The sequence below is a fragment of the Microcebus murinus genome, chromosome 1 (genome assembly GCF_040939455.1).
Source record: "Microcebus murinus isolate Inina chromosome 1, M.murinus_Inina_mat1.0, whole genome shotgun sequence".
NCBI classification, from domain to species: Eukaryota; Metazoa; Chordata; class Mammalia; order Primates; family Cheirogaleidae; genus Microcebus; species Microcebus murinus.
Window position 1 is genome coordinate 67,304,688 of NC_134104.1, and position 14,027 is coordinate 67,318,714.

Genomic DNA, 14,027 nt, shown 5'->3' on the forward strand with positions numbered 1-14,027 from the left:
AAACTCAGTAAACAATGCTTGGAATATTTAGAACTTAAACTATATCCTCTGTTAACTAGCATTATTCACTAGACATTAAAAGAGAAGAAGAGAGAAATGGTGATATAAGGCAACATCAAGGATTTAACTATTCTATTTTTGTGTAGCTTTGAAATTTTCTATATATATCAATTTTTTAAAAATCACTTATTTGGTTATATAGCTTTCCCACTAGGCTTAATAACCATTTTGATAATAAATTTTACATCAAAGAAATCTATACTTTTACTTGTGAACTGAAAGATGGAAACAGACTTTTGAAAACTGACAGTGGTACCTAGTTGACAGACATAATGAAACTTAGGAAACTATACATTGTCGGTGAATCTTTATGATTTAAAAAGTATCGCAGTATACTAGAAGGGAAACAATGAGGGACGCCAAAGACACACACAATACTTAGAAAATCTTAGTGACAAAACCAAGCATGTAAGATATCACTTTGTGCATTTTAACTTGACTTCAATTTATACTTACTTCTCTGACTTCCACAAGATGGTCTGGAGGTAAGTGAGCTCTTTTGCTCACTGATTGCAGTTTGGAATGTCCAACATTAAAAAAAGAAATAGCATTCTGACTTGGTCTCCTCTGGGATATAGGAGAATTACCACTAGATGCAAGTGAGAAGCTTCGTGACTTCAGGGGAGGATTATTCTGTTCGACAAAGAAAATCATTCTTTTTTTAAAATTTAGGTTCCCTAACCATCAAACTATTAAACACTGAGGCTTACACACAGTTTTTAAAATTAAATTAACTTCCGAATTGATTATAAGAGCATTTCTGATGATGAGATTTGAGATAATCAAAGTTTAAGTATTGACACATTCCAACGTAAACTAATAATATATTTAGAAAAATAATTTCATGTTTTGTGCTGTAGAAAAAATTTCACATTTTACAATTAGAATAACAAAAACCTGGTAATTTCAGTTTCTTAAATACCATGATTAAAGCAAAATATGTACTCAGCAATATGCACTATAATACACTTCCTAATGTAACATGCAAGTATTTGTTAGAACAAACTAGTACTTTTTGATCACTGCCACTGACTATGAGAAAAAGCTATTGTGCTGGATTTCCTGTAGACTAGTCTATATATAGGCCTAAATTACAAATAATTTTTAGAAATTTACTTGGGGAAAACCACCAGGAAGAATGAAAAAATAGTAAAAGTTAGCACCTATGTATAAAATCCTTTAAATATGCTGCCCAAATATTACTTTTTAGATATCTCTAACCTCAGATTTCAAGTACTCAGACTCCCTTTTTCACCTTAAAAAATAAAAAACAGTCCAAAGAATATATACAAATGACTGACCAATTATGCACATGAAAAGATGTTCCACATGTAAAGACTCTACTTCACATCCACTAAGATGGCCATAATAACTTATTTAAAAAAAAGGACAATAACAAGTGTTGGCAATGATAAAGAGAAACTGGAACCCTCATACATTATTGACAGGAATGTATAATGGTGTGGCCACTTTGGAAAACAGTTTGGCAACTCCTCAAAAAATTAAACATAAAACTATCATATGACATAGCAATTTGACTCCGAGATATATACCCTAGATAACTTGAGATGTTCACACAAAAAATATCAAACACAAATGTTCATGGCAGCATTACTCATAATATCTATAAAATGGAAACAAGCTAAATGTCCATCAACTAATAAATGGATAAAAAAGTAGTATATCTATATAATGGAATATTATTCAGCCTTTAAAAAGGAAAAATCTTGATACATGCAACAACAGGGATGAACCCTGAAAAAATTATGCTAAATCAAAGAAGCCATACACAAGACACCATATGGTTTCATTTATATTCCATATTAAATGCTCAGAATAGACAAATCCATAGAAATGGAAAATTGATTAGTATTCTCCAGGGGCTTGGGAAGGGGAGAACAGGGAGTGACTGCTGGTGGGTATGGGTTTGAGCATAGGGGTTAATGAAAATGTTCTGGAATTAAACAGTTGCAATGGTTGTACAATCTTATAAATACATTAAAAATCATATGGCCGGGCACGGTGGCTCACGCCTATAATCCTAGCTCTCTGGGAGGCTGAGGCGGTTGGATCGTTTGAGCTCAGGAGTTCGAAACCAACCTGAGCAAGAGTGAGACGCCGTCTCTACTATAAATAGAAAGAAATTAATTGGCCAACTAATATATATAGAAAAAATTAGCCGGGCATGTTGGCGCATGCCTGTAGTCCCAGCTACTTGGGAGGCTGAGGCAGCAGGATTGCTTGAGCCCAGGAGTTTGAGGTTGCTGTGAGCTAGGCTGACGCCACGGCACTCACTCTAGCCTGGGCAACAAAGTGAGACTCTGTCTCAGAAAAAAAAAAAAAATCATAAAATTATAGACTTTAAAAAAGGTGACTTTTTTTTTTTTTTTTTTTTTTGAGACAGAGTCTCACTTTGTTGCCCGGGCTAGAGTGAGTGCCGTGGCGTCAGCCTAGCTCACAGCAACCTCAATCTCCTGGGCTCGAGTGATCCTTCTGCCTCAGCCTCCCGGGTAGCTGGGACTACAGGCATGCGCCACCATGCCCGGCTAATTTTTTATATATATATCAGTTGGCCAATTAATTCCTTTCTATTTATAGTAGAGACGGGGTCTCGCTCAGGCTGGTTTTGAACTCCTGACCTTGAGCAATCCGCCCGCCTCGGCCTCCCAAGAGCTAGGATTACAGGCGTGAGCCACAGCGCCCGGCCAAAAAAGGTGACTTTTATGGTAAGTGGATTCTCAATTTTAAAATTTAAAAAACAAAAATAAAATTTAAAAATTCCTCTCTCACTTTGTACATTAATATCATATAGAAATCCACATACCTTTCCAATAGCTTCAGTGTGATGTTGTGTACATATCTGAAGTCTGCTAACCCAATGTTGTCGCTCTTTAGCATCTGTGGCTGATAAAAAGAATGTAAAAGTTATTTTATATTTATTTATTTTAGAATACAATTAATTGTGTAGGGCATGAAGAATAGATCACTGGCCCTACCCTCACGAGAGCAAATGTCCCTGACCTGAAGGCAGGAAAGAGGACAAAGCATCAACTTTGTCAGGGAACACAGTAGCTGCATGTAGATATTTCTTAAAAGGATAAATTACACGCAGCAAGGTGAGGATATGAGACTGACATGTCTGATGTTTCTCATAAAAATATGTTCTTAAAGAAATAACTGATAATAACTGACATATAATCAACATTTTCAGGTCTGTAGGAGCATGTTCAGTTAGGATTAATATTATACTCTGTGTATTTATTAAATAAAAAACAAAAACTTCTACACAAATTAAATTTCTCTAAACAAAAGTTAGACTTTAATGAATATGGACATTTTAATAAATCCCAATAATGTACACTAGTCACTGGAAACTGCAAAAAGGGCATACAAACCAAACCAAGTAAATGGGCAAAATACATCTCCATGACAGTCATAAAAAATATCATTTAAAGAAGTCTGTGTTTTTAGATTTTCAGTAACCAGAGTTTATCCTACACAAATTTTTTAGAGGGGCCAATCTGAAACAGACTTGCTCATTGGTCTTTTTGAAAAAAGTTATTCATTAAAACAAAATAGATTTGAAAACAGTCCCAAGATTTAGGATATTGTATCTACACCATTGATGATAGTAGTTTCTATTTCCAAAACCAAAATAAAAGTAGGTAAGTACACCAACTTCTCAAAGCAAGAAGAAAATCACAGTATTAATTCTCATATCTCCATCATACCTCTGAGTTTATACTGTTCCCCACTGGCAGCATTTACAGTGAAAGTGTGAGAGTCCTCATCACTGGGTGATATCACGGCTCCTGCAAGCTGCAAAGTACCTCTAGGTTTTTGATTTCTAGACTGTTCATTCACAAAGTACTCCAATAGCCCAGCTTCATTGTTTAAAACAAAAAACCTGTAATGATTTAAAAAATGTAATTTTTAAACATTTTTCCCTAGACAAACTAAAGCTAAGCAAAATTTAATAACTTTTATCAGGGGTCCTCAAACTTTTCAAATGGGGGGCCAGTTCACTGTCCCTCAGACCGTTAGAGAGTGTGCACTGTGGGCCAGGACGTGCCAGCTGCTAAGCAGGACAGGCAGTGGCAGCAAAAATACCCAGAGAGCCAGATAAATGTGCTAGGTGGCCCACATGTGGCCAGTGGGCCGTAGTTTGAGGACGCCTGACTTATACACTTCAAGTTTTTGCTATTAAAAAAATAAAGCTTAAAAGCATTTCAAAAGTACTTGGAAACACTAGACTGTCCTGGCAGTAAAGATGATGGAAAAATTGAATGAGTTTAATAAAAGACACAAAATCTTCAGGTGAGGCATTTAATTAAGTGGCATGCGGTTCATGCACAAAAGGAAGCAAAGGTACAGTATCTTTTCACAGGAAGATTTATATACAGAATTCATTAACAGCAGGGGTAAACTGCCCAAAGATAAATGGTACTGAGAACTTGTATTTAAAATTCACTGGAAATAAATTAAAACATGAGCCCTGAGGTTAATTCAATGCTAGGTAAGATATGAATCTGATTTAAGATTTAATTAGTAGGCCGGGTGTGGTGGCTTACGCCTATAATCCTAGCACTCTGGGAGGCCAAGGCAGGAGGATCACTCAAGGTCAGGAGTTCGAAACCAGCCTGAGCAAGAGCAAGACCCCGTCTCTACTAAAAACAGAAATAAATTAATTGGCCAACTAAAAATATATAGAAAAAATTAGCTGGGCATGGTGGCATATACTTGTAGTCTCCGCTACCTGGGAGGCTGAGGCAGGAGGATCGCCTGAGCCCAAGAGTTTAGGGTTGCTGTGAGCTAGGATGACGCCACAGCACTCTAGCCCAGGCAACACAGTGAGACTCTGTCTCAAAAAAAATAAAAAATAAAAAAATAAATCAAAGAACACAGTAAGACACAAGGCTGCCCCTAAATGTTTTTACTTATTCTACCCCTTGTATCTTAGCCACTTTCAATGTTTCCTTTTCCTCCACCCTAGATTAAGATATAAGCATCTGGATTTCCTTAAAAGACAAACACTGACATTTATCTACAAATTGAATATCATTATCATGAACATTAAAAGTATACTGTTTTATGAATAGGGTCTTTTGTAATTATAACTTGTTTATAAACAGGACTAGAAAGTGAATCAAGAACTATTGTCTGTATATCTCAAGCATGCTTACTTTATCTCTCTAAACCTCAATTTCTTCATCTACAAACGCAATCCAAAATAACTGGATAGAGGATACAGTCTCCCTAGCCTCATGCCTTAATTCATTTGGGTGTCATGTTTTATATTTTCACCAATCCACTACATAGATATCTATGAGCTCTACCAAATTTAACTCAGTAAACAATGCTTGGAATATTTAGAACTTAACAAACTATATCCTTTGTTAACTAGCATTATTCACTACACATTAAAAGAGAAGAGAGAAATGGTGATATAAGGCAACATCAAGGATTTAACTATTCTATTTTTGTGTAGCTTGGAAATTTTCTATATATATCAAAAGAAACACCCAAGGCAGGTGAACAAGTGATTTTAATCCTCAGGGTAACTTCTGAGGCAGTTAGAGGCTGCCACTTGGACAGATGTCAACTCTTTCCACCCTCTAAGTACAAAGGCACCAAAGTTTTAGAAAATGTGGTAAATACTTCTCTAAAAGGTTTCCCAGCCATGTTTGTCTGAAGTAATATCAGAATATAAAATTATCAGCCCTTGTTTTCTGATCTCTTAGGAGAGATAGATGTGGCATAAATAATCACACTTACCTGTACTGCCATCCAGTGACAAGGTTGGTGTACTTCATTAAATAACCATAGACATTTTCCATGTGGTCACTGTTTCAAAAAGAACAGAAAGAGCCAAAGTCAGTGAAAATTAAAAGAAATCCCAGGAAGATAACCACGCACTTTGGAAAGTAGATATAGACACATATATTTTCTATAAATGCCTCAAATTTCTTCTGAAATAAAATTTATAAGTTAACAGAGACATTCAATCCCCAAAATTCCATATCTATAGGATTTTATTTTACCAGATTTTTTCAAAACAAGCATAATATACCATAAATCATTATATATTATAAACTCCAAATATAAAATCATTATGCAAATATAAAATTGCATAAATATAAAAGAAATGTGCTATAAGTATATTATATCATAAATAAAAGCATATTATATATAATTCTTTCAATACTTAAACAATAGAAACCAGTTTTATGACATGAGAATAAACCAAAAAAGGCCTCTAGATTAAATAGTGCCTCCTCACCAGGGCACATAAGAAGCCAATCTGGGCCGGGCGCGGTGGCTCACGCCTGTAATCCTAGCACTCTGGGAGGCCGAGGCGGGCGGATTGCTCGAGGTCAGGAGTTCGAAACCAGCCTGAGCAAGAGCGAGACCCCGTCTCTACTATAAATAGAAAGAAATTAATTGGCCAACTGATATATATATATAAAAAAATTAGCTGGGCATGGTGGCACATGCCTGTAGTCCCAGCTACTCGGGAGGCTGAGGCAGAAGGATCGCTCGAGCCCAGGAGTTTGAGGTTGCTGTGAGCCAGGCTGACGCCACGGCACTCACTCTAGCCTGGACAACAAAGCGAGACTCTGTCTCAAAAAAAAAAGAAGCCAATCTGTCATGTCTCTGATTCCTTGGTTTCTAAAATGAATATCCTGCTTTTGATGAGTGTGACAGCTCACTCCCACCCCATCCCAAATAGGATGAGGCAAAGTGCTCATTACAAGTCTTGCCACTGGAAAGACTTTATTCCGGACCTGTATCATTAGCCTTACTACAACTGAGTTTCTTTACTTCCTGTCCCCTTTTTTCATTTATTACAGGTATGTTCTGTTCAAGTGGTTCGTAGGAAATGCAGTATCTCACTGATATTTCTTTTCTAATATATTTTTTTTTTTTTGAGACAGAGTCTCACTCTGTTGCCCAGGCTAGAGTGAGTGCCGTGGCGTCAGCCTAGCTCACAGCAACCTCAAACTCCTGGCTCAAGCAATCCTCCTGCCTCAGCCTCCCAAGTAGCTGGGACTACAGGCATTTGCCACCATGCCCGGCTAATTTTTTGTATATATTAGTTGGCCAATTAATTTCTTTCTATTTATAGTAGAGACGGGGTCTCGCTCTTGCTCAGGCTGGTTTCAAACTCCTGACCTCGAGCAATCCGCCCGCCTCGGCCTCCCAGAGAGCTAGGATTACAGGCGTGAGCCACCTCGCCCGGCCTCTTTTCTAATATTTTAAGGTTCCTTTTACTTACGAAAAGACAGCAAAGCTAAACTTACACTGCTGTATTGTTCTTATATGTAGGCTTCAGTTTTTCGTTTTGTCATTTAAATTAAGAATTCCTGGCCAGACGGTGGCTCACGCCTGTAATCCTAACTCTCTGGGAGGCTGAGGCAAGCAGATTGCTCAAGGTCAGGAGTTCGAAACCAACCTGAGCAAGAGCGAGACCCCATCTCTATTGTAAATAGAAAGAAATTAATTGGCCAACTAATATATATAGAAAAAATTAGCCAGGCATGGTGGCACATGCCTGTAGTCCCAGCTACTCGGGAGGCTGAGGCAGCAGGATTGCTTGAGCTCAGGAGTTTGAGGTTGCTGTGAGCTAGGCTGACATCATGGCACTCACTCTAGCCTGGGCAACAAAGCGAGACTCTGTCTCAAAAAAGAATTGATCCTAGCCAGGTTACAGTGGCTCATGCCTGTAATCCTAGCACTGTGGGAGGCCAAGGCAGGAAGATTGCTTGAGCTCAGGAGTTTTGAGACCAGCTTGAGCAAGAGCAAGACCCCGTCTTTCCCAAAAATAGAAAAATAAGCCAGGCCTCGTGGCGAGAGCCTGTAGGCCCAGCTACTTGGGAGGCTGAGGCAAGATGATCACTTGAGCCCAGAAGTTTGAGGTTTTGCAAACATGACACCACTGCACTCTACCCAGGTTGACAGAGTGAGACTCTGTCTCAAAAAACACAACGAAACAAAATTTTGATCCCATGACTGAATATACATTATTTAATTTTTTTCTGCATTTTTCTTTTATTGCATGGTTAGCAAGCAAACTGTTTATTAAGTGAAGTTGTTCAAGTCCTTTTGGTTTCATTAGGCCACTGATCTCAGGAAGACAAAGGTTGTCAATTTCTAGAATGCTAACCCAAAGTTCTGATAATCAAATATATTATGTTGTGTTCAAACTATAGCACCAGTTAAATTCTCATTTCAGTATTTCCTAAAGCTCACAAATAGAGGATTTGTGAGGATTCTTCTCCAGAAACAAAGCCTCTTGAGTTTTTGATACAGTTCCTATAGGCCCAGCCTCAGGTCGCAACCAAATCATTTCTTTCAGTGCCTATGGTACTTGGAAAAATAGAGAAGAACTTTTCTTGTCTTTCTCTTACATCTTTCCCAAGCTTAAGGTTTTTGTTGTTCTTTTGAGAGACAGTCTCACTTTGTCGCCTGGGCTAGAGTGCCATGGCATCAGCCTAGCTCACAGCAACCTCAAACTCCTGGACTCAGGTGATCCCCCTGCCTCAGCCTTCAGAGCTGCTGAGATTACAGGTGTTCACCATGATGCCTAGCTAATTTTTCTATTTTTAGTAGAGACAGGGTCTTGTTCTTGCTCACCTGGTCTCGAATTCCTGACCTTAAGCGATCCTTCCACCTAGGCCTCACAGAGTGCTAGGATTACAGGGGTGAGCCACCCCGCCCAGCCCAGGCTTAAGTCTTAAACAGTCCTTTGGGACCATAGGAATCCCAATGCCCCTGAACTCTGCCCTGAAGAATTCCTCCTCTGCTTTAGGTATTTAACACACAGCTCAGCTTCTCTGAATAGCTCTTACCTAAAAAACTTATTCTTTGTCCATTCTGTCCTACAGCTCTAAAATCTGAATATTTATTTACATTCTGCATCAGCCCACAAAAGGCCTGAGGTGGCACACAACCTAAATTAAATACTTTTTCAAAGTACCAAGATAGTTCATAATTCATCATTTTGAGAATTCCTCCTTTATCTAGGTTCTCTATACCAAGCCTTCATTACTATTAATAGATAAGTGTCAAGTCACAGCCATTAACATATACTAAAACATCACAACTCAATTATAGTTCAGTCCTCTGGTTCTAAAACTATACATATGTTTCAAATGCATGTGAATTGTGACAAAAAACTTTCTTATATACTATTTATATACTTGAGAAAAACAACAAAATTTTCTTTTCAAAGCCATCAAAGAAAATGCATCATCTCCTTTACTTTTATTCAGTCACTATTCTCATATTAAAAAAGGTATTTCTCATTTTGCTCATATCTGTTACTTATATCAGTTATTTAATAACTACCAATGAATTTTTAAAAGCAGATGATTTCAGTAGCATCATTCAGTAAAAAAAGGCAAAGTGTGGCCAGGCGTAGTGGCTCACGCCTGTAATCCTAGCTCTCTGGGAGGCCGAGGTGGGCGGATCGTTTGAGCTTAGGAGTTCGAAACTAACCTGAGCAAGAGCGAGACCCCGTCTCTACTATAAATAGAAAGAAATTAATTGGCCAACTAATATATATAGAAAAAATTAGCCGGGCATGGTGGCGCATGCCTGTAGTCCCAGCTACTCGGGAGGCTGAGGCAGTAGGATCGCTTGAGCTCAGGAGTTTGAGGTTGCTGTGAGCTAGGCTGACGCCACGGCACTCACTCTAGGCTGGGCAATAAAGTGAGACTCTGTCTCAAAAAAAAAAAAAAAAAAAAAGGCAAAGTGGGCCAGACACAGTGGCTCACACCTGTAATACTAGTAACTTGGGGAGGCCAAGGTAGGAAGAATGCTTGAGGCCAGGAGTTTGAGACCAGCCTGGGCAACAGCAAGACCTCAACTCTATAAAAAAGTTTTAGGCCGGGCACCATGGCTCATGCCTGTAATCCTAGCACTCTGGGAGGCCAAGGTGGGTAGATCATTTGAGCTCAGGAGTTCGACCAGTCTAAGCAAGACCAAGATCCCATCTCTACTAAAAAAAAAAAAAAAAAAAAAAATAGAAAGAAATTAGCTGGACAACTAAAAACATATAGAAAAAAATTAACTGGGCATAGTGGCACATGCCTGTAGTCCCAGCTCCTTGGGAAGCTGAGGCAAAATTGCTTGAGCCCAGGAGTTTGAGGTTGCTGTGAGCTAGGCTGACACCATGGCACTCACTCTAACCCAGGCAACAGAGTGAGACTGTCTTAAAAAAAAAAGTTTTAAAAATTAGTCAAGTTTGGTAGCATGTGCCTATAGTCCCAGCAACTCAGAAGGCTGAGGCAGGAGGATATCACTTGAGCCCAGGAGTTTGAGGTTGTAGTGAGCTATTATGATGCCACTGCACTCTAGCATGGGCAATAGAGAAAGAACCTGTTCCCACCACTCCCCCCCAAAAAACCCAAGGAATATCTTCATATTTCATAATATTGTAATGCTTTGTGTTCAATTTTCTAATGTTATTAGTATTTTGTTGATTCACATATTTAAAAAGAGTTAACTTTATGAAAAAATTATAAGAGGGATAATGAATGACGTGGATTTGATAGTATTATAGCATAAAGCCAGTCTCAAAAGAACTAGAAACTTAAATAAGCAAGTATAGACTGCTGGCCTGTTTTTACCATATAAAACAGGTGTCTCCAGGTTATAAGAACTAACTTAAGAACATCCTATTCTTTGGAACAGCTGACTGCATCCCTCATCCTTTTCCACATATCGAAAGAATTAGCCACAACTCAATGCAACCAGCTGATGTGGAGCAACTGTGCCACCTGGTGGTCAGCATAAAGAGCTTTGTGACTGAGCATCTTTTGTTCATGAGTTACCATGTAGTACCTCTAACCCTCATGCTTTACTTCCATTTAAAATGTGTGAATGTCGGCTGGGCGCCGGTGGGTCACGCCTGTAATCCTAGCACTCTGGGAGGCCAAGGAGGGAGGATTGCTCGAGGTCAGGAGTTCGAAACCAGCCTGAGCAAGAACGAGACCCCGTTTCTACTATAAATAGAAAGAAATTAATTGGCCAACTAATATATATACAAAAAATTAGCCGGGCATGGTGGTGCATGCCTGTAGTCCCAGCTACTCGGGAGGTTGAGGCAGTAGGATCGCTTGAGCCCAGGAGTTTGAGGTTGCTGTGAGCTAGGACGCCACGGCACTCACTCTAGCCTGGGCAACAAAATGAGACTCTGTCTCCCCAAAAAAAAAAAAAAAACATGGTCAAAACGGTAAATTTTGTTGAGTCTATTTTACCACAATGTAAAAAACTGACAATTTGATTGTATCCTGTCTGATATTTGTGTTCTCTCAACTGGTCCTGAACTTAGGATATTATTTATTAGCCTCTTGAAAACCCAGTAACATATATTACAGAGTAGAATATAAAATTCTTTTGAATTTTAAAGATAATATAGAAAGCTTCCAAGAATGGTATGAGTCATGGGCTGCTTTAAACCACAAACTAGATCTGAGGGTATTGTCTTATGCTTTTAGAGATATTTCACAAAGTTTGAGAAACAGAACTATAAAATGTTTGCCTATGCCCATCAAAAAAAAGAAAGATCTTATACATAATTTGATTTTTGCAGACAACTAACCCACCACTTGGCCACAAAGCCTGAATGAAGATAAGATGGAAGAAACTCTTCCATGGAAAAGTAGAAAGTCATCTCTAACATCTCCACAAAGTTAGGAAGCTGTTAACTACAATGAAAAGAGCATTGGTTTAACAGCAGATAGATAAAGGTTTGAATTCCACAGTGACCTTAAAACACCTGAACCTAAGTTTCCTCATCTATAAATGGTGGTAAGTATATCTATCTTGCAGATTTATCATAGAGAAAGAATAAGAGATAATATATTCCAACCCCTATATATTTAAAGTATATTGCAACATGGTAAGCGCTCAACAAATATTGGTTCTCTCCCACCCCAAGAAGTCAATGCCTCTGCAGGCAAAGGGCTCATTTTCTAGATCAGTGGTCTCTCTATACCTTGTTAGCCTGACACTTTCAAATAAGAACAGGACCTAAAAAGCCCAGAGATTTCCACTACTTTTATTTTTAAAAAATAACTATTTTATTTTTTCAGTAGATATTTGTCAGCAACTATAAAGGGTCTGAGGGTTACCCTACAAATGAGCCTGCCATAGTTTCACAGATGCTGGCAGAAGACACGAAACTACTGAGTCAAAGGCAAAGACTCACAGCAACAGCAGTAGATAGATCATCAGCCCAATCACACAGGGCAACTCAGAGGAGCTGGTGATGCCTACATATGTAGTGGGTCATGTTACAAGAAAGGAACTTCAAGTTTAGGGAACCCAAATATTATAATAAACACAGTCTGCCTGGCCTGTGAAAGGGAGATATTATCTTTATCATACGGGACAGTAAATAAACCTGACCTTGGCTCAGTAGGGAGATACTATCTTTAACTTTGAAGAGATACAAGAAATTGAGGGAAGTCCTTGCCTCTGTCTAATATAAACTCACCCAGACATTAGGTAAAATGATAAAAACAGATTTTTTTTCTTTATACTGTATTTTTTTTTATTTCGGCATATTATGGGGGTACAGATTTTAAGGTTTCAATAAATGCCCATTTCCCCCTGTAAAAACAGATTTTATTCAGTAACTACTCACAGTAGGGGAAAGAGCTGAGCCTTGGTTCAAGAGAGAGATACTATAACTTCCAAAGCTGTCTGCTATACAAACATTCTTAAAAAAATATTATGGAACAAACAGCAGCCAGCACCTCTGCTAATAAAACATGCAGGAATGGCTGGGCATGGTGGCTCACGCCTGTAATACTAGCACTCTGGGAGGCTGAGGCAGGCTCAAGGTCAGGAGTTCAAAACAGCCTGAGCAAGAGCTAGACCCCCGTCTCTACTAAAAAACAGAAAGAAATTAATTGGCCAACTAACAATATATACCAAAAAAAAAAAAAAATTAGCCGGGTATGGTGGTGCATGCCTGTGGTCCCAGCTACTCAGAGGCTGAGGCAAAAGGATCACTTGAGCCTAGGAGTTTGAGGTTGCTGTGAGCTAGGTTGATGCCACGGCACTCTAGCCCAGGCAACAGAGTGAGACTCTGTCAGAAAAAAAAGAAGAGGAAAGGAAAGAGGAAAGGAAAGAAAGAGGAAAGGAAAGAAAGAGGAAAGGAAAGAAAGAGGAAAGGAGAGGGAAGGAAAGAGGAAAGGAGAGGAAAGGAAAGAGGAAAGGAAAGAGGAAAGGAAAGAGGAAAGGAAAGAGGAAAGGAAAGAGGAAAGGAGAGGAAAGGAGAGGAAAGGAGAGGAAAGGAGAGGAAAGGAGAGGAAAGGAGAGGAAAGGAGAGGAAAGGAGAGGAAAGGAGAGGAAAGGAGAGGAAAGGAGAGGAAAGGAAAGGAAAGGAAAGGAAAGGAAAGGAAAGGAAAGGAAAGGAAAGGAAAGGAAAGGAAAGGAAAGGAAAGGAAAGGAAAGATGCAGGAATATGAGAGAGCCATGAAGAATTGTCTCTCAACACGTATTACAAGCATATTCCAGTGAAAAGTCTCTTATCCAATGTTGTGCTCCAGCCATCTGTTCTCCTCTTCAGAGGTAAGACCTGCAGAACTCTTGGCATATAACAACTCCATCCAAACCCCTGCAGTAAGAGACTTCACCAAAACTCTCCAATGGCTTCTACCAACATAAGGCCGCGTCCTGGGGAGACCCCAGCCTCCCACTAAAATGCCTGCCTGAGAAAGCTCAATGCTGCCAGGAGAATTTACTGGGTGCTCAAGCCAACACCTGACCATAGGCCCCTAACATGCCTTAGAGCTGTCATCCCCAATGCCCCTGGCCATGGACTGGTACCAACCTGTGGCCTGTTAGAAACTGGACCACACAGCAGGAGGTGAGTGGCCGGCAAGTAAGCAAAGCTTCATCTGTATTTACAGCCACTCCCCATCTTTTGTATAACCCACATAAACTCTGCCTCC

At 39.2% G+C, this 14,027-nt stretch overlaps 1 protein-coding gene across 3 annotated transcripts in view; it reads right to left on the reverse strand.

Annotated features, from left to right (window-relative positions):
• Positions 1–14,027, reverse strand: part of OSBPL11 (oxysterol binding protein like 11) — a 79,351-nt gene that overhangs the window by 52,020 nt on the left and 13,304 nt on the right. For 2 of the 3 annotated variants that reach the window (XR_012918984.1, XM_012780422.2), the window contains exons 2-5: positions 5,836–5,904; positions 3,792–3,967; positions 2,885–2,964; positions 517–693 (exon numbers count right to left, since the gene is read on the reverse strand). Coding sequence is in view for 2 of the 3 variants with exons in the window: in XM_012780422.2 (XP_012635876.1) it covers positions 517–693; positions 2,885–2,964; positions 3,792–3,967; positions 5,836–5,904 (502 nt within the window). In the remaining variant the exon portion in view is untranslated. The remainder of the gene's footprint in view (positions 1–516; positions 694–2,884; positions 2,965–3,791; positions 3,968–5,835; positions 5,905–14,027) is intronic. The other variant, XM_076002383.1, reaches the window with a different exon arrangement.